The sequence below is a fragment of the Schistocerca gregaria genome, chromosome 8 (genome assembly GCF_023897955.1).
Source record: "Schistocerca gregaria isolate iqSchGreg1 chromosome 8, iqSchGreg1.2, whole genome shotgun sequence".
In the NCBI taxonomy this organism is placed as follows: domain Eukaryota; kingdom Metazoa; phylum Arthropoda; class Insecta; order Orthoptera; family Acrididae; genus Schistocerca; species Schistocerca gregaria.
Genome location: NC_064927.1, coordinates 491,242,491 through 491,264,587, shown reverse-complemented (window position 1 = coordinate 491,264,587; position 22,097 = coordinate 491,242,491). Strand labels below are relative to the sequence as shown.

The following is a 22,097-nucleotide window of genomic DNA, read 5'->3' as shown; positions in this document are numbered from 1 at the left end:
CACTGCCAAGTTTCAGCATTTCACCGTTTCTGAATATTAAGTAGGAAAAAGAGACTTGAAGAAATAAAGAACAGATGAAAGAAAATAGGTGTTCAATTAGGTTGAAACAAACAGGAACAAAATTTAACTTTTACTCTGTAAGTTTTAGCTCATAGTGTTTCAGTTTAGAAGATATGACTTTTCGTCAGATCTGTGTCAGTGTTATCAGCTGATTTTCATCACAGTTCCATTGGCAACCACAAAGATTACGGGAAAGAACTTGCTCCCCTAGCAGCAGCAGTTTTATTGTAGGTCCCTGGAGCAACAAAGGGTACCTAGTGACTGGCAAAAAGGGTAGGTTGTTCACATTTTTGAGAAAAATACACATAATTATAGGCTTATAGTGGTGAGATTAGTCTGTTGCAGAAATATGGAACTTGTTTTATGCTTACATATTATGGCATTTTTGGAGAACAAAAATCTCCCCAAAAATCAACATGGTTTCTGCAAATGGAGATCCTGCAAAAGCCAACTCACTCTGTTCCTACATGAGGTTATGGATGGAGAGGAGGAATTTCAAGGAAGTTTGGGCCTGACTTATATGGCTGTGCAATATAAAGTTGATGAGGGTTATGGACTGACCCAGTGTGAACAGGTAGAAGTCGTATAGAGGGAGGTGTCGCAGCCAAGGATGGGTAATTTTGTATCAGGCGATCCGGGGATTCTATACCCTCAACTGTAACCTGCTATCCCTCTACCTTCGTGGTCTGTGCTGCCTCCTTACCCCCACTACCTATCCCAGAAGATAGCTGCTCACATCAGATGCAGTTGCAGTGGGCTCCAGCACCTAGGGACAGTGTGTGTGTGTGTGTGTGTGTGTGTGTGTGTGTGTGTGTGTGTGTGTACTTGTTTCATTAGCAAAGTTTCTTTACAAAACATATATGTTGCTTATGCTACCCACCTGACACATCTCTTTCTTATAACTGTTTCCCTTTGAAGCTGACTGGTAACATTTCTCTTGTTAACAAATGATGACTAATAATTTTAATTCTGTCCTATAATATGTACTTGAGTATCAAGTTGCATAGTATTCCCCATTCACATAAAATATTTATAGATTTCAGCTTTCAGAGTCATAGTCTGAGTGGCGTGTTTTTTTTTTTCCCCCCCCAGGCTTCGAAGGAGTTTACCTTCCACTTCTGATGTATTGGATGATGAATGTACACTCCCCTCTGTGTTTTCACCAGGCAGTGAGAGTACAAGCACAATTCCAAGGGCTGCTTCAGATTCATCACTGGATGAAACTGATATTGATGTTCTACATGATGCAGAAATGGACAAGGATATATTTCGGTGAGGTTCATTTATGTACTGCAATTTGTGTGGTGATATAATTCCTTCCATTTTGTGTCCTGTATGATATACCATTCCTCACATTTTGCAATTTGTGTGGCAATAGCACTTCTTACATTTGTGTAGATGAGTTGCTATTCATTTAAAATCAAAAGGAATATGCACTCTTTAAACTGTATAGAACTCTTCACTGTGCATCTGCCATAGAAATACCCAGGATTTTAATGTTACTCAGACCCAGTAATGCTAATTTGTGCACTGTCAAGATGGAAATAACAAAGATAATCCCAGCATGAAAAAAGAACAAATGTAATGAACAGAACATTAAGAAATATGTTGTGCTGTTAGCAAAGGCACTTGCATCGGTCATCTGCTGCTATAGCCCATTAACACCAAATTTCACTGCACAGTCCTAATGGATAGACTCATCATATGTTCCACATTGATTTCTGCGGTTATTTCAAGCAGTGTTGCTTGTCTGTTAGCACAGACAACTCTACGCAAATGCCTCTGCTGTCGATGATTAAGTGAAGGTCCGTCGGCCACTGCATTGTCCTGGGTGAGAGGTAATACCTGAAATGTGATATTCTTAGCACACTCTTTGACACTTTAGACCGAGGAATATTGAATTCTGTAATGATTTCCATAATGGAATGCCCCATCCATCTAGCTTCTCAACTACCACTCGGCTTTCAAAGTCTGTTAATTCCCATCGTGCAGCCATAGTTATGTCCCTATTCACATGAATGACCTAAGTACAAGTGACAGCTCCATTAGTGCACTGTCCTGTCCTTTTATACCTCGTGTACATGATACTACCACCATCTGTATATGTGAGCATATCACTATCCTGTGCCTTTTGTCACCTGGCTGTACAGCACAAATATTTTTCCTATTCAATCCCCCAAAAATTGAGTCATAACTAATATCAGAATGAATGCAAGCAAAATACACTGATCTGATACGTGAAGTATCGCATACTGATGCAAGTATTTTTACATGCTCTTCTCACTTTAATTGACAGTGAACAAGCATTCCAAGAAATTTTCTGCTTTCCACAAATATTATGAATTCGTTATTTGTTTTCAGTTTATCATAATGTGTTCTTTGTTTATGTAGAAGTTCATAGTGCTTATTTTCTTTATATTATGTGTGACTTTATCGTTTGTTGCCCACTTGTATAAATTGCTAAGTGTTTCTTCAGCTTTTTCTCTTAGTACTTCTGGTGACTTGGCAGTGATCAGTATGTTACGGTCATCTGCAAACAATATTGTTTGCCTATGGTAGGTATTTGGTGGGAAATTGTTAATGTAAATTATGAACAATTCCGAACCTAGCAAAGTGCTCTGTGGTATGCCTAGATTTATATACAGGGTGTACATAAAGTCTGGGAACACTTTAAATTATTTATTACAGAAGAACCAAACATTGTACAGGTATCATACATATGTCATTTTGAAGAGAAACACTGAAAGTTTTTTTGTGTATACCGCCACAGCGTAGCTTGGTAATTTGGTGATAGTCAGTGCTAGTCACAAACATGGTGAGTTCAGGTGTGGAGAGAGCTATCTGTGTGTTGGAATTTCATGAAATGACCTCCCTGATCACCAGATCTCACTCTGTGTGACATTTCTCTGTGGGGTCACATTAAGATCTGGTGTACATACCGCCTCTACCATGTGATGTAGCAGAGCTCCGGGAGAGAATATGGGAAGCGACTGCCACAGTCGACGATGCCACACTGGGCTGGGTATGGCAAGAATTAGATTACCTTATTGACGTCTGCTGGGTCACTCATGGTTCGCATATCGAATGTTTGTAAAAAATACTTTCAGAGCTTCTCTTCAAAATGCAATATGTATGTCATCTGTGCAACATGTAGTTTTTGTGCAATAAATAATTGAAAGTGTTACAGGGCTTTATGTACACCCTGTATTTTGAGTCAGAGGTATGTTTTTCAGTGTCGTTAGAGCTACTTGGTGTATGTGTAATTTCAGTCATTTGTACTGTACTTGCTAAATATGACTGCTACCACTTGTTCACCACCCCTGTATTTCCAATTCATATAGCTTATTTTACAGTATATGAAAAGGATAGTTACTACTCCTTATATAATGGAGATGCTAAGTCGCAGATAGGCACAACAAAAAGCCTGTCAGAAAGTAGGCTTTTGGCCAGTGAGGCCTTCATTGGAAATGGACAAACACACACCCACAAACTCATGCAAACGCAACTCAGACACACATGAATGCAGTGTCTGGTTGCCGAGGCCACACTGCCAGCAGTATTTTGTTGAAAGGAGAAGAAACAGACTACATACAAAATTCCGCCAATGTGTAAATGCCATATTTGGTTGCTGCTTATCACTCAAGTCCTGTGACAGGAGTTGCTTCAAAGTATGAGGAAAATGTTCCTTTTCGACTTTGATGTGTGTAATGATGATGCTTATTTGCCTGTGTAGTGCTACACTACATGCAGTGCGGATACATGCTCTTCACATACGAGTTTCTCTCCCAGTCAGAGAGTGAATTCAAAACTATGAGCTATCCTTAACATATCTGCTGATGAAGGGTGCTAATGCTGTATGCTTGCAGTTTAAGCTCTCTGCTGAAAGTCAATCTAATCACAGTGTCTCTGGTTACAGATAGCACATGTTATTGCTGGCACTGGTGACTTTTATACGGAAATTTGCAGTGATGATTCAGGCCTTAAAGGCCTCCACTCTTGGTAAAAGGGCTGCCTTTTAAGATTTTACCACCAACCACTAGATGAAACTATGGACGTGTGAAAGTACTATTCTTTTAAAATTTGTCTACAATGTTCTCATTACTCATCCTTGAAGCTTAGATTTTATCTTGAGCAGTGACTGATAAATATTATTCTGCTCACGTACTGTTTACTGTTGATGTATCAATTTGCAATTTTCTTCACCAAATTATGCAATGTCCGCTGGAAGACAAGAATTTAGTGTACTGTGGTGTTCTCACTGTAAGACCTTCGGTACACATACCATCAGATTATTTGACTTGTCGCTCTAACGAAGTAGGCAAGTGTCAGCAATATGTCTTGTGGTCTTATCGTGGCGTGTTTATCTTCTGCCATTAGGTCAGACGATAGAAATGCCACAAGCGTGTAGCAGGTCGACGGTAACCAACTTTAAACAGAACGTGATTAATTTTCACACATACTTATTAAAATAATAACAAGCACAAAAATTACTTACTTGGTTCTGGATGCTATTTACAATTGACAATCTGAAGTTCCTTTGGTATGGGTACGTTAATCTTATTCTCACATATATCTCTGATACTTGACAAAAGTGTCTATACATTTATCTTCACAGCTATGTACAGGAATATGGTAATCTTATTAGGCACAGACTGAAACTTGACTATAGACTGGTACAGACAAATGTAGAACTCTTACAGAATGGTACAGATCAATGCAGACTGGTACAGACTGATGCAGATTGACTAATCGGAGGTCTGTACACTCATTATAATGCCTCGCGCGTTCATGTATCACTGTGCGAGTGTGATCTGTGAGGAGAAAAGGTTCTACGTTAGCAGCAATCTCATTGGCTGCGTTGCATATTAATACGTGGATCGGCAGAAGCAGAATTTGATCCATCTCTATGGCAGCACCATCTCGTAGTGCGGAGACAGACGAGCCCTGCACCTGCGCTGTTATGCTTAGCGGGGCGCACTCTAACGGGAAAGTTGTGTATGCACTGACTACGCGGAACTATGTACACAACACATACAATATCTTTTTTTAATTAAATAATATGATGCCTCTTATAAGGATATGTGCCATATATTCTTCAAGTCGTACATTCATTACAAACAGTTGATACTTCAATAACATTAACAGTAATATCTTAACTCAGAATGTGAGTGTCAACTTGGCAGTTCAGAATAAATGTTACAATACTATCTTCCTTTATATTACAAAGTTGATCCCATTATTTTTTGGGTTTTGCTTTTATTTCTAAGTCAATGCACTACTCCAGTGTGGGCCAGTGATGTTATGAGCATATGCCCACACAAGTTCTTCCTCTTGCAAAGTTACTGTGATCACTGTCCCAACTTGACAAGCCTGTCCCCTCAACATGGCTCACCACATAAAAAGAAATAGTAAATTCACACAGTTGTGCTATCCTGTATAATAATTTATTGTTTTGTTTTATTGTTAACAAGTATCATTCATCAGAAAGGTAAACATAGTGTTACACATCACTCTTGCAGAGTGTTATATAATAGCACAAGTCATTTGTTTTTGTTAAAACAATGGCAAAACTGACCAAACAGCTTGTTTACAGTGAGTATGCTCTGAATGGATCCTGCATAATTTGACTGAAGCTCATAAACAGCCTTGTGTCTCGTCGTTCACAGAAACACTTAAAAAAATTCAGCCTGGGAAATGCAAAATTTTTATACAACATTGTTTCACATGACAAAACTTGGATGTATTTGTTTGAGTGGGAAACTAAAACAGCAATCAATTCTTTTGGGTCTTCCAAGATGTTTACATGGACATTTTGTGACCATTTCCTTAGAGGACTGTGTAATTGTTAATGCTAACTAGCACATGACAATTTACTGTGAAGTTGGGATAAATGACAAAAAAAATGTTGCGTCATTCTTCATTGTGACAATGCCAGTTGTGACTCAGCCCATCAAACAACTGATTATAAACAGAGGAGAACACAGAATGAATGTCACATTGTCTGTGTCTACCCTATTTAATGACCAACAACTTGTTTTTGTTTGCTTACATCAAGCAAAAATTTCATGGGCAACCTGATTTTCATCATCTCAAAAAGCTGTTGAACCATTTGAAACTGTGTTTGATTACTCTACACCAGAGTGACAAAAATATTTTCAGAATTGGTTTGAATGCTTGCAAAAGTATATAAATTTTTGAAGGCAAATGTTTTGAGAAACTGAACAATTTGAAGCAAAAAAGATTTTGTGCATGCAGTTCGTGGCCACACCATAGATTTTTCATAGTACATTGGGATAAAATTAGAACAACTGTTTTGTATTAATACATAATTTAACTATCAAACTGTGTAAATCACAAATTTATCACATGTAGCAATGGTCCTGGGCTCATGAAGTCAAACAAGTGTATCAAGGGGTGTTTCAGTGACATCTTTCATAAAATAGATAACTACTTGAAGCAGACCATACAATGGAAAATCCAGGATGGAATGTAATGATACGAGAGAAGGAAAGTTGCTACTCACCATACAGCGGAGATGCTGAGCCGTGATAGGCACTCCGTCAGCTTTCAGATACTTCCACCTTCAAACCATGCCACAGTGATCCCATTCCAGCAATCCAGCAGGATCTCCAGTCACTACTCAAATCCTTAGGCCCATCCCAGAACATCTCCCCAGAGTCCATCTCTCTACTTACTCCTACCACTCCCCGCACTCCCGCCTTCTACATGCTTCCTAAAGTCAATAAACCCAACCACCCAGGACGCCTCATTGTGGCCAGTTACTGCGCCCCCACTGAGAGAGTCTCTGCTCTTGTAGACCAACACCTTCAACCTATTACTTGGAATCTATCCTCCTATATAAAAGATACCAACCATTTCCTTGATCGACTCTCCACAGTTCCTTTACCTTTACCACACAGTGCCCTGCTCGTCACTATTAATGCCACCTCCCTGTACACTAAAATTCCTAATGTCCATGGCCTTACTGCTATCGAACACTACCTTTCCAGATGCCCTATGGATTCCAAACCAACAACCTCCTTCCTAGTCTCCATGACCAACTATATCATCACCCACAATTACTTCTCCTTTGAAGGCATTACCTAAAAACAAACCCGTGGTACGGCTATGGGCACCCGCATGACACCATCCAATGCTAACCTATTCATGGGCCATCTAGAGGAATCCTTCCTAAGACCCCATCTGCATCTTCTCTTTTACCTCCCTTATAAATCTTTCATCTACCCAAGAGTTAATAAATACGAATTTGGAATTTGATGAGGGGCTGCCACCTTGTTCAATTTGAGTATTTTAATTTGTTTTTCTATAACAGAAATGCTTATTTCAATATTGTCTGCCTCCACAGCTGAGAGGTCAGCGTGACTGACTGCTGCATGGAGGAACTGGGTTCGATTACCGGTACTGCACGGAAGTTTACCTTTTTGGGAGGACTGGTATGAGGCACTTCAACTTTGCGGACAATGATTAATGGTGGTCCCAAAATGAAAGACTGGGAGAGCATTGTGCTGTCCACTTGTTCTCCATACCACATTCAATTACACCATTCACAGAGGATGACACGGTAGTTGATCAGGCTCAGAACTTTACCTTTGCCTTTGCCTTTACCTTTGCCTTTACCGTTACCTTTACCTTTACTATACCTTTACCTATTTCAGTATTATTGATTTATGAATTTGTATACTACTCAGAAGGTAGTATGATAGTAGGATCCTCCTACATGAAAACAATTATAAATGTACAATTGATTATTTTGCATTTATCCATTTTTTCTTCAACATTGGACTGTCCTATGAGATATGGGATGGTAGATTGTGATCTATTCATCTATGTTACATATGACAAGTACTCCCTACCATATTTGAACAACTCTGTGCCCAAGATCTGACTGTGAAATTTCACCTATATCTCTTCTTGTGGATTCACAAGTTGCCATTAACTTTTGTTTATCAGTTTCACTGTATTTTATTTTCAAGTAAGAATATAACAAAATCAAACAGTGGAAACTTCAGGTTGTAACATTGGAACATCAGCAGTATCATGAAAAAGGGTGGATTGCTACTTACCCTAAAGATGATCCATTGATTTTCAGATAGGCACAACAAAAAGACCGTTACATATTGCAGCTTTCGGTCAAAGTATTCATCATCATTGGAGAAAAAAACCTCACACACACACATATTCATACAAGCAAGCACACATAATTTATACATGACAGCTACTTCTGGTAGCTCCAATCAGAATGCAAGTGTCATGTGAATAGCAATCTGGAGTGGGCTGGGGAAGGGGGAGAAATTGCAGTGTACGGGTGAGGGGAGAGAAGAGTGCTGTCAGGTGAGGTGTGCAGGGACTAAATGGTGGCCTGATGGGACTGCCAGGCACAGTATTGAGTATCAATAGGTGGGGTATGGCAGGAAAAATGGGGAACGGAAATGCAGTGGAGTGGAGAAGAAGATTTTGATGCTGTCATTTAAATCAAGCATATTGTGTTCAGCTGCAGGTTGGTGTACTTTGCTCTAGGCCACAGTTTGGCAGTGGCTGTTCAACCTGGTGGACAGTCAGTTGATACTCATACCAATATAAAGACCTATACAGTGATTGCAGCTTTCACAAGTAGCCCGGTCTCTGATGGAGTAGGATAAGCATACGACAGGACTGAAAAGAAGGAAATGCTGTATGGGTGGATTGGGTAGGTCTTGCGCCTGGGTCTCTGAGTCTTCCATAGTTATGTGATCCCTGTGGCAAAGGGTTGGAATTGGGAGTGGCATAGGGATGGACTAGGGTGCTGTAGAGGTTGGGTGTGTGATGCAACAATGCTTTAGGAGTCAAGAGAAGAATCTTGGGTAAGATACCCTCATTTCAGGGACAGGATGATAGGTAAGTAAAGTCCTGACAGGATTGGGGGTGTGTTGGGGAAATGACAAGGGAAATGTGTTTGTGCACTAGATCTAGAAGACAGTGCCTGTCTGTGAAGGCCTTGGGTTAGACTTTCAGCATACTGGGAAAGCAAGTTCTTGTCACTGCAGATATGCTACCCTTGGATTGTAAGGCTGTATGGGAGAGATTTTTTGATGTGCAAGGGATGACAGCTGTTGAAATGCTGGTACTGTTGGTAGTTGGTGGGTCTAATGTTGACAGAGGTGTGAATGGATCCATGAAAGAGGAGGAGGCCAATGTCCAGGAAGGTGGCACACTTGTTTGAGGAGCACCAGGTGAAGTGGACAGAAGAGAAGGTGTTGGAGTTGCGAAGGAATGAGGGAAGGGTGTGTTGGTCGTGGAGCAGATCATGAAGATATCACCAGTGAACCTGAATCAGATCAGCAGTTTGGGGGTTGGGGAGGCTAGTAAGGTTTCCCTTTGTGGCCCATAAACAGGTTGGCATAGGAGGGTGTCATGCAGGTGCCCATGGCTGTGGCTCGGATTTGTTTGTATACCTTCCCTTCAAAGGAAGAGTTGTTGTGTATTAGGATATAATCAGTTAGGCATATGAGGAATGATGTAGTAGGTTTGGGGTCCGAAGGACATTGGTAAAGGTAGTGTTCAATTGTGGCAAGACCTGGAACCTGAAGAATGTTGATGTGTATGGGAGTGGTGTCAACAGTGACCAGTAGGGAAACAGGAGACAAAGGGATGAGGGTGGTGGAGAGTCATTGAAGGAAGTGGATGGTATCTTTGTTGTGGGAGACTAGATTATAGGCATTTGGTTGGAGGTGTTCGTCAATGAGAGCCAAAATCCTTTTATTGGAGGCACAATGGCTAGCTACAATGGGATATCCAGGATTGTTGGGTTTGTGAATTTTGTGGAGTATGTTGATGGTGTGTACGCATCGTGTCGTAGGTATGAGGAGGATAATAGATTCGGGGGAAAGATACTGAGAAGGGCCTAAGGCTTTAAGCAGGGACTGCAGGTTATGTTGGACTTCTGGTCTGCTTTAAGTCGTAGGCCCTTCCCGGAACATCCCCACCTCTATGACATCCCACACACCCACCTTCTATGTACTTCCAAAAATACACAAACCCAACAATCCTGGATGCCCCATTGTAGCTGGTTATTGTGCTCCCACTGAAAGGATTTTGGCTTTCATTTACCAACACTTCAAACCAATTGACCATTGTGTAGCCTCACATGCCAAAGATACCAACCAGTTCCTTCACTGATTCTCAACCATTCCCACTCTTTACCTCCTGGTTCCCTAGTAGTCACTGTTGTGGGGAAGTTACACCAAGAAACTTAATTGTATATTAGAACAGCATAATCCAACTAGGCTCAAATACTGCAACTCATTATTATTGATGGGTTTTCCTTTGTCCCTGCAGTGGATATTGTACTAACTAAAAGTCTTCGTGTGATGGGCATAACTAATGGTGACATGGCAGGTTTCACTTTTAAGTAAAACAAGTGTGTGGTTATGTGAATTTATTGTGGTCTATATTACTGTTAAAACACTCTCTCCACATGTTTGCAGTCATTTTTAAGCATCTTTCACTTTACTAGCATTGAAATCAGAGATCTGTTACTGAATCAACGTCTAGCCACTAATAGAGACTCTTCTTTCAGTAACAGTTACAGTTACAAATGTTGGCCACATTCAGGAAACCTTTCATCTTTCACTAGTTTTATAAACTGTATATGATTCACTTTAGAAAATAAAATTTTGAACCTGTGTGTGTTGAAAGCTTTTCCATCATGCTGACACCTTCCAATCATGTCACAATAAATAATTAGTATTTAGTACGTGAACAGTTTGCCACACAAACATCTAACTTGTTGTAATGCCATATAAAATAATGGTTTTTGTCATAAGATTTTGTATACGTATGCACATATGCTGCCAGTTAGTAAGTAGTCACTCATGTATATAAAAGTTTTTGAATGGCCTATGAAAACACTACATTTTATATCAATACAGTGGCTCATTTAATTATGTGACAAACTCGATTTTTTATTGTGTTTATTAATTTTTCAGTCATTTTGAAAAATCCATGAAAATGAACATTAAATAGTTTGTTCTTGCTTTCAGAACGAAGACAGTGTTATATGTTGCTGACCTTGCTCGGAAGGATCCCAGAATATTGCGCCAAAAAAGTCAGTTGTATCTTTGGAATTTACTTACAGTTGCTGTCTTTTACTCGCTCCCTGTTGTTCAACTTGTCATCACATACCAGTTGGTAAGAATTATCATCATTTGGTTACGTGAATGAGTTGTGGTATTTTTAGTCACTTCAGCGCATCCTCTTCTATTCCTCTTCTATTAACACATTATTACACAGTTTCTCAGTTCACTGGAGAAAGTTATGAGGTAGATATGAGAGACAAAACAGCCAGACAATTTATCAAGTCTGATAATATGCTGAAAATATCTGATTATTCTTTCATGCATATTATAATCATTAATGATCTCATCACTCTTCCAATGTGTTATTTACTGCTTCACTCTTACAGCTCTCACTCATGACTATGATTTACTGAATCATGTTATTTAGGAAACCTTTAATCCTATGACATATGTATGCATAAATTCCATAAGTTGTGGCTGTGAAATATATGTGCATATGAAAAATATGACAAAATATACATAGAATGTAATCTTCAGAAAAAATTGATCATCTATACAGAAATAAATGGAAACAATTCATGGACATAGTAGCAAATGCAATAAATATCATTCTGAAGATATCCTGTTCTGACTTATGGACACTGCACTGAGATAAAGCACCCTCATGAAAGAATATCTCTCATGGTGCTTATGAGGAGAACTGGTCACAAATGGGGAAAAATCATCCATTACGTGTAACATGACATTTAACTTGAGTGTTTATTTTGTTCTGCTCACATTGTTAATGTCTTTTGTTGAAATTCACGGTAGGTAGTACAATGAAATTTTTGGATCCTTGATCAAAATGCTAGTGTCATCACAGAATATTACAAATTTTTACAAAATATGTGATTGCTGTGGTAAGTTACTTAAAAAAAGGAGAGCCACTTGCAACAAGCATTGAAGGAGACCTTCAAAGATGATGTAACTTACCAAACGAAAGCGTGTGTGTGTGTGTGTGTGTGTGTGTGTGTGTGTTTGTGTGTGTGTGTGTGTGTGTGTGTGTGTGTGTATCAACCTGCCAGCGCTTACGTTAGGTAAGTCACATCATATATACACACACCTGGCAGACAACCAGGTAACTTTTGGGACATGTACTGGTTTGGTCATGTACTGCATTATGCTTTCTATTAATTCAAGTAATTGTCTGTTGACCTCACAAGCTTGGAAGGACTACTTACAAGAATTGAATGGAGCTACTCAAGATCACACTGTTGTTGAGGACTCTAAAATATTTACCAGGAATCAAACCTAAGACTTCCGATATCAGTAACCATTTGCAAACTTCTAGACCATGATGTTGGTTGCAAGCTTTTATGTTTAATTCAGTTCTTGATTTTACTTGCCTTTGATGTTAGTAGAAATAGTATTTTATGAATGAATGTTAAAATTGCTTTAAATTTATTCTGTTTATATGTTACATTCTTTCATTAGGTTTTAGATCAGACTGGGAATCAGGACCTGTGCTACTATAATTTTCTGTGTGCACACCCATTTGGTCTTTTGAGTGACTTCAATCATATATTTTCCAATCTTGGTTACATACTGCTGGGACTTCTCTTTATAATTCTTACTGCCCGAAGAGATCACATGCACCGCTGTTCTGATTCCAGATTTGATAAGGTAAGGTGCATTTGTGTCAGACAAAACTTCACTTGAGGAAACTGTAAAATTACATAGAGACAGAATGTCTTCAGTAGGCAAAATTCTAAGTACTGCCAACAGCGTTTCATACTGCTGCATTAGTTGCCTGCGTCACTTTTCTCAACTTCACCAACCTGTCCCTCTTTCCTCCATAAAGAAGAAACTAGCAGTTTCAAAAGTCTAGATAATTGGTTGTACTTTCACATGTGTCATCAACTGTAGTTATAATTTTGCCTGCTAAAGGTAAGCATTTACCAAGAAATCATTCTCCTTGTAATTTTATAACTTGTATTTTGCATTTTTGTACATTCGATTTGCACATGTAGCATAGATTTTGTCAGTGATTAATATTCTGTTTTTTCCTTGTATCACATTTCTTCTTCATAAGGCAGGCCGTCTAATTTTTGTGTACTTCCATTTTCATAAAAAAATCGATAAATGTTTTTAATAAGATGGCAGTTTCATGACCGCTTTTTTAAATTATTACTTCACTGTTTATGACTGAGAGGAACAACATGCTACAGAGTGAAGTGCACAGGTTGCAAAGAACAACTATATGTTTGTTAATATTAATGAACAGAATAAAATAACATAGTTTCTTGGGGCATGAGCTGCACTACTTGGTTCAGATTGAAAAGTCAGTCGCTGGTGATTGCACTGTAATGTTCGTACATTGATGAGGTCTGTGAGGCCATGGTCAGTGAGAGCAACACAAAGTTTGAGGATGGACCAAGTCTATGAAGCTGTGATCAGCATTGAGTGGTGAGATGCTTCTCATTTGGCTCAGTGATGCAAAGTCCAATTCATGGCTTAGTAGGCATGGCTGGTGTAAACCTGGACTGTGAACTGTCTGCAGAGAGGTCAGGCAGTGACCTAAATACCCACCGGGTGGAAGGATACCAGCTTTGTGCTCCAAGGACATGTGACTTGCAGATGTGAGATAGTGCCACAGTGGCAGTGCTGTTTGCAGTGATGCTTACTCCTCTAGTGACAAAGCTGGTGTCATGTGGTACTATGGTGGCTGCTGGAGATCAGGTGGAAAACAACTCAGTTTTTTTTCCATCAGACTGATTTCTTTCAATCTCCAGAAGCAGTGTCATTAGGGGGACCTGTGAGGTGGCACAGTGGTTAGCACAAGAGACTCGCATTTAGGACAATAATGGTTCAAACCTGCACCTGGCCATCCTGATTTGGGTTTTTTGTGATGTCCCTAAATCGTTCCAAGCAAATGTCAGGATGGCTGCTGTGACAGAGCATCTCTAAATTCCTCAATGTCAGTGGGATGTTTAACTGCAAACTCCAGTCCTTCTCCCTTTAGTGGGCCAGAGGTTCCACAACTGCAGTACATAACTGTATGGTTGGTGGCTGTGTTGCATTGCAGTAGCCTGGGAATGCAGTATTTCAGTTCGTCCAAGGGAGAGATGGCAGAGTATCTCGGTAATGCCTTTGCAGCCAAAGAGAAGAGAAGCTCAGAGTTCAGAGAAGCAGGTACTCCTTTTGATGGAGGAGATTCAGACAGGTGGGTCACTGTGACAGGTCAATCTGGCTCAGATGAGTGCTAGTAAGAGCTGTCCTGGAAAAGAGAGACATGCAGTACCAATGTCTGCAAAGGTTGACCAGGCTACCAAAGGTGGGACAGAATGTCATCATATGGAAATTTCGGTCCAGCTACTGATGTCTGTGGTGGAGGTATGACCCAATGTGACTAGGGTTTGCAGAAGTGCATAACAGGAGCCCCAGGGAAGTCCAGCTGGTAGCAGATGTAGGGTGCCCAGATGCAGAATTGCTGTAAGCATACATGACACAAGAAGGTCCTGTGGCCACACGTGGTGCCACAAGTCGGAGGGTTGCTGGAGAGGCAACCACGCAGGGGTGTGCAACCATGCATCGGAGGCTTCGCAGGGCACGGCTCGGCAGAAGGCACTGTGTGTTCTGTGATGTTCCTCACCTGAAAACAGTGCAAAAGAATGAGGTATATGGGATTTCAGGGAGGAATGAACTGGATGAGATGAGCAGTATGTTAGGTCCCACAGAATGATACAGAGGGTCCCAACAAGGATGGGTCATTGGCAGGTGTAACCAGAGTAGAAAATGGTTGGGAGAAAGGTCTGGAGGTGGCAGCATCAGTGGTGGACGGACATGCTTGTAGCAGACGTGCCAGTGACGGATGTGCTGATGGCACGTGGTCAGGATTAAGGACAGGCCGTTAGTCAAGGAGCAGCATGGACTGTGCGGTGTGTGAATGAACACTGAACATTTGAAAAGTAGGCAGGACAGATGAGCCCCCAGTGTCAAGGAAGATGCCACGGAATGTTGAGTATGCACCAGAGCACAAAAAAGGTTGTAACAGGCAGTGAGGTGATCCTGCAGTCGAGTATAGAACAGTGTAGCTTCTGGGCAGGTTAACAACTGTAAGAGAAACACGGAGATATGTTGTAGGTGCTGTATGCTAAACAGGATGTGCACCACTATGTCCAAGGGCTGCAGTGCTGACAGGAGGCAGAGATACTGAGAGTACACGCATGCACCGAAGACAAAAAGCGACGGTCTGAATCTGTGCACGGGTATGAAAGGGCTACTCTGGGCAAGCACAAAGTCTGACAGTCTGGATGCTAATCACTATTGAGATGTAATCCTATCCTCATCACCAATTTTAGTGTTTATTAAGTCTGATGAACAAATACAATAGCACAGTTTCTTGGAATGTGAATTGTTCAGGCCGAAAAGTCGGTCACTGATGATTGCAATGGAATATTCTTACACAGATGAGGTTCGTAAGGTTGCAGCCGATGGACAAAGTCTGTGTGGCCGAGGTCAGTGGTGAGTGATAGAGTGCTCAAGGATTAATGCTTCGGTGGGATGCTCCTCGTTTGCCTTAACAGCTTGAACTCTGATTGATGGGCTGCTAAGCGTGTCCACTGTAAATCCAAAGTGTGAACTAACTGCAGAATGGTTGAGCGGTGACCTAAATACTTGCCCAGTGGAAGTATACAAGCACGGCACTCTGAGGACATGTGATTTGCGAAAATGAGATAGTGACATGATGGCAGCCGCTGTTTGTGGTACTGTTTACACTTCTCCCGGTGAAGTGTTTTTGTATGGTTGTGAGGCTATTTTCATTCTATCTAAAGAGGTAGTGTTGTTAGTGAACTGGAGCTTCGGCATTCTGCAGTATACGGGTGTATAATTGATTGGCGACTCCATGGCATGCTGTGTGCACAACGACCATATGTGTTAAATTAAAAGGAAGGTCAGCATTGGCCATAATATTGATGTTTTATTGATAGCAGAGTCGATTTTCGATCACGTAGTGATCATCTTCAGTGCTGTACAAATTAAACTCAGGCACTGGTATCAAGGTGTCAGTAACCAAAACTGAGAAGCGATCACAATAATTATTATTATCACAATAATTATTGTTATTGCTTCTCAGTTTTGGCTATAGATAACATGATACCAGTGTCTGAGTTTAATTTGTACAGCACTGAAGATGATCGCTATGTGATCGAAAATCGATTCTACTATCAGTAAAACATCAATATTACGGCCAACACTGACCACCTTCCTTTTAATTTGACTGTATAATTGGTGACTGTGTCAGGAGGTGATAGCCTTGTGGCACAGTAGTTACTGATATAGCGATGTGTTTGATATAGTGATGTGTTTGTTTTTTTTTCATTTCAGTAAGTTACACGTTGCATATAAGAGATTTTTACATGCTGTTTCATTTTATGTGTGTAATGAATATCTAGAACTGGAACTCCTATTTCATTGTTACTTGCTTGTTACTGTATACTTGAATTTATGCAGATATTAGACTTGAACTGTTAGACGTGAATCAGTTATAGACTTGAGCAACACCATATCTTTGTTGACATTGCTGAACATGTTATACAAATCTATAATAGAACTGCTATCCTTCGAGTGGAACCGTATGGGATTCCATATTCTGGAAATATTTTTATTGCTGTTAATAATAATTTTTCTGTGGTACTCTGTTTTCTACAATGAAAGTTTAACTTAAACCATTTAAGACGAATTGCTGTAATTACATTAATAAAATTCTGTTATGCATGCAATCATAGTTCTTGAGATGTCCAAAAAAAAGGTTCTGTCCTAGCTTCATTAGTTAGTTTAACTATACCTTTCTCTATAGATTTCCAGTTTGCCATTGGAGAAGCCTTTAACAAGATACTATCTGACAAATGTGAGTGTATTATATCGTATGGCACTATGTCATAATCTGTCAAGAACTGGAAAGAGTGTGATGGATATAATGTTGAAAGATATTTGCTTGTATCTATTTGTTCAGGCCACATAAAAGGCTAAGGAATTAAAATTCTTAATATCAGTGGAGTGCTTTTTTACATCTTCCATCTATTTTGTTCTCTAACAAAAGTGCTGCACCAACTTACTCATAGAGATAAAAAAATAAGCAGGTCAGTAATACTTGAAACTAAGGAAGGAAAATATAAGTATAATGTTCTGTTGACAGTGAAATAGTTACAGATGGAGAATTAACTTTGATTTTATGAATATGGTGGAAGGTTTCAACTATGGCCATATAGGATGAATCACCCCAGCCAGTATTCAGCAGAGGTAACAGAAATAAATAAAAAGCTAAATGCCACACAAGGATCTGAACCTGACTTCTGTAGAAGATGAGTCAAGAGTCTTAACAACTGCACTCTGTTGTGTGGTACTTTGGTCAGTGCACAGAATCTTGGTTTCCCCAATAGGAACATGTTATAACTGTAATTACCCATTAAGGAATAAACAACTGGAAAGGGCTTTTGTTCATAGCAGTGAAAAGTAAATTATTTATATTTTTGCTTTAATAGAGTTTTCCATTTCAAATTTTGGTGCATTAGTGTGCTTGTATTTTTCCATTGGTTAAACATATCCTAGCCGGTATGAACAAAGAATGTGTCACTTAGTATTTTAAATATCCAGGAAAAAGATGCTACTAGGGCCCAACACTGACTAGAAAGCATCAGTACCTTCTGGCACTACATTCCTTCATACTTCATGATTATGCATGACGCTGCATGGTGAACCCTGTACAGGAGCTCCTGAGAATGTGGGGGAGGAAGACACTGGGGCATCCACCGTATTCACCCTACATGAGTCTGTGTGATTATGACCTGTGCACCAAAATGAAGGAACCTCTTCGTTGTACATGCTACAATACAAGAGAAGTCATCATTCACGTCATAGGGTGGTCCTTGCGAGACATCAACAGAGATGGACACACTGGCGGCATATGATGCCTTCCATCTGTGTTGGGGTAGGTGATCCAACCAAGAGGTGATTATATTGAGGGAACATAATACAGTGAGCATTTTTCAATGAAGTCTAGTATGAATTATAACAGTGTTTCCACTACAGTGGAATCTCACTCAACAAACATCTCCCACAATGTGCAATTTGCTTAATGAGCAAAACAAATTGTAAAAAAATTACTTGCTTAATGAGTGCTCTTTCACATAACGAGTGGTGATGATTTAGTGTGACATCACCAGCAGTTTGCGCAGTTTGAACAATATGAACATCTTTCATTGTCGCCAACAGCATATGAACGATGTCTTTAGTGCATAGTGCAGTCTGGGCTTAGAGCTCTTTCTGCTACCATCTTAGTGCAGCTTGTGATCACTCATTTTTCTAAACTCATCTTCATACAGTGTTTGTTTGTGTGTAAGTTTTAATAACCTTCAGAGAAATGTCCCCGTAGATAAAGCCACAAGAAGCCAACCATAAGAGAAACAAAATGACGTTGGAAATGAAATGTAACGTCATTGAAAAACACTAATGTGGTTTGAGCGTTGCTGATTTAGCATGCACATACAATCGCTCTACATCAACTATTTGCGCTATCCTCAAGAACAAGGACAGGATTAAGGAGATAGATGCTTCAAAGGAAATGACAAGAGTAAACAACTGTTTTGTATTCTGGATGATGTCGGAAGGTTACTCCTTATATGGATAAACAAAAATCATTTGCAAGGCAACAGCATTAACAGGAACATCATTTGTGAGAAAGTGAGAATGGTTTTTGCTGACCTCGTTTACAAAATGCCAGGATCATCAGGGGCCGAAGAAGTGTTTAAGGGAAGCCATGGTTCGAGAAGTTTAAGAGAAGAACTGGCATCCGCAATGTTGTGAGGCATGATGAAGCAGCTAGCTCTGACACAAAGGCAGCAGAGAACTTCTTCAGCAACATCAAGATGCTCATAAATTCAGAGGGTTATCTGTTGCAACAAGTTTTTAATTGTGACCAGGTGGGTCTATCCTGGAAAAAGATTCCAAAGCGTACCTTTATAACAGCAGAGGAGAATGCATTGCCTGACCACAAGCCAATAAAATACCACCTCACACTTCTATTCTGTGCCAATGCAAGTGGTGGTTTGAAAATTAAACCACTGCTTTTTACCATTCAGAAACTCCACAAGCCTTCAAGAAGTGTAAAGCCCAGAAGAGCAGGTTAAATGTGATATGGAGGTCCAACAACAAGGCTTGGGTGACACCTGATCTTTCTTGTGATTGGTTCAGTGAAGTGTTCGTTCCTTTGGTGAAAAAATATTTGCTTGAGATGAATCTGCCACTTAGTGTCTTGTTTGTTATGGACAATGCTCTTGCCCATTCTCAGGCATACAAGAACACCTCCTTGGAGAATTTCAATTCATTAAGATCCAATTTTTGCCTCCCAACACCACTCCCCATTACTCCAGCCTTAAGATGAGCAGATTATTTCTAACTTTAAGAATCCCTGCACTAAAGCATTCTTTGAGCATTGTTACCTGCCTCAAGAGGATTGAAGAGGCATCGGAAGTGGTTACCAAGAGAACTCTCACTTCTGCTTGGAGGAACCTTTGGCCAGATTTCTTTGTCAAATGTGACTCTGAGGCATTTTAGTCAGTACCTGTGGAGCCTATAGTCAATGAGATTGTCTTTTTGGCCAAGAGCATGGGACTAGATGTGGATAAGATTGATGTCAATAAACTTGTGGAATATCGCAGCCAAGAAATGACCACCGAAGAGATTATGGAGTTGCAGTGTGTTCCACAGCAGGAAGTTGTGGAAAGAACTTCGGAGGAGGAGGAGGAGGCAGTTACAGCAAAGCTTCTGGCACAATAAGAGAAATGCTAAAGGCATAGGAATTGATTGAATCACACATTGAAAATCATCATCCCAATAAAGCAGTGGTTATGCGCGCTACAAATTTATTTTCAATAAAGCTGTGCTGCAATTTCGCCAAGTGTTGAAGCATTGACAGAAACAAATGACTATATATAGCTTCTTAGTAAAAAGGAATAAGGTATGTTTCCTGACTAATACGCTATGTATAATTTTCTTTTGATAAATGGCGTGAATAAGATAAAACTTTTAGCACTTTTGCTGCGTGGAACGCATTATCGTATTTTACATTAATTTATATAGGATAAATTATTTACCTTAACAGTTGTTTTGCACTATGAGTAAGATTGTGAAATGAATTACGCAAGGTTCCACTGTACTTTTTATCAAACACTTGTATTTTTTCAACAATATGAAACTCACCACATAGAGGAGGCATTGAGAGGCAGGCAGTCTGTCTTAGTTCAGGTTGCTAAATTATTGTTTTTTCTCCATGCAACTGTAGGGTGATCATATTTCTGCAGTTACTTGTTTCATTTTGGTTGTGTCTTAATGTTAGATGTCACTTCATTTTTATGATCAGTTCTAATTTTGTCTTATACAGCTAATAAAATTGTGTGTTGCAGTATTATGGCATCCCTCAACACTATGGACTTTTCTACGCAATGGGTGCAGCGCTTATGATGGAAGGAGTTCTGAGTGCATGCTACCACGTTTGCCCCAACCATTCAAATTTTCAGTTTGGTATTGTTATTAATATTTATTTATATTAAATTCCTACTTGAAGTGACAGTAGCATATGTTAAACTATCAAAGGTGTAGGTAGACTGGCCAGTCCATACCTTCAGGAAGCCCAACTTCCAGAACTGCCAGTAAAATTCACATAAATAAATGAAATTGTATTCCTTCCTTTTAGATACTATGGTTTAATATGGGTTTGGTTCTTGTAAAGTCTGTGGATTTTAAAGAAAAAATACATTTTTGTTTAATATGATATGGTTAAACTTGTAGTATGTAAGTGAACTGTGGTTTTCAAGCAGGATAAATGTGTCTGAGGGGGAGGGAAATCATAGTGTTTTTATAGTATAATAACTTATTTTTATTGGTCCTCTTGTTTATAAATGCATCTTGTGCATAAGACATTGGAGAAATTAATTTTCACACACACACAGGTAAGAGTGATACAGTAGTACATTATGTAACTTACACTGCTATGCACACACCGAGCGAGGTGGCGCAGTGGTTAGCACATTGGACTCGCATTCGGGAGGACGACGGTTCAATCCCGTCTCCAACCATCCTGATTTAGGTTTTCCGTGATTTCCCTAAATCGTTTCAGGCAAATACCGGGATGGTTCCTTTGAAAGGGCACGGCCGATTTTCTTCCCAATCCTTCCCTCACCCGAGCTAGCGCTCCGTCTCTAATGACCTCGTTGTCGACGGACGTTAAACACTAACCACCTACCTACCCTGCTATGCACACACATTTAAATTACAAGTAATTTTCATTTATATAACATACATCAAAAATTTAAATGTTCTTCAAGGGAGAAAAAGCAGTAATTCTGCAAGTATGTCTTTAATTGTTTTCCAAATGTTTTGACCTTGGTATTTGCTTTTATATTTTTGGGAAGTATCTTATAAAGATTAATGCTCGTGTGAAAAGTAGCTTTCTGGCTCAGGAGTTTGTTGGTTTGAGTCAAATATAAGTTTTGTTTTGCCTGGTGTAGTGATTATGACTATCACTGCTTGACAATGTACTGCCCTTAACTATTTGCATTTATTTTTAAGAATTTAAGAGTTTCCATACTGTAGATACATGGTAACATGGAATACCAGTGATATTAAACAGTGTTTCACATTATTCTAATGGCCTCAGTATGGTGATAGCCCAAAATGTGACCCATTTTTAAGACTGGAAGGAAAGTAGGTGTGATAAGCACTCTCGCCTACAGCAGATCCATCCGTGGAGCACAGAAACAAATAACAGAAAACAGCATTTACACTAGCTTTCAAGCAATAGCTCTTTTTCTAACAAAATTGCACACATTCACACACAAAACCACACAGACATTCAAACGCATACTCCCATGGCCAAGGTAAGAGTCCTGTTGTAGCCACAGGACTGTGTGTTGAGGTGTCTGT

At 39.7% G+C, this 22,097-nt stretch overlaps 1 protein-coding gene across 2 annotated transcripts in view; it reads left to right on the top strand.

The window, feature by feature from the left end:
- Positions 1–22,097, top strand: part of LOC126285018 (SID1 transmembrane family member 1-like) — a 119,152-nt gene that overhangs the window by 31,900 nt on the left and 65,155 nt on the right. For both annotated transcript variants that reach the window (XM_049984329.1, XM_049984330.1), the window contains exons 7-10: positions 1,153–1,332; positions 11,100–11,247; positions 12,609–12,797; positions 20,579–20,696. In XM_049984329.1, coding sequence (XP_049840286.1) covers positions 1,153–1,332; positions 11,100–11,247; positions 12,609–12,797; positions 20,579–20,696 — 635 coding nt within the window. The remainder of the gene's footprint in view (positions 1–1,152; positions 1,333–11,099; positions 11,248–12,608; positions 12,798–20,578; positions 20,697–22,097) is intronic.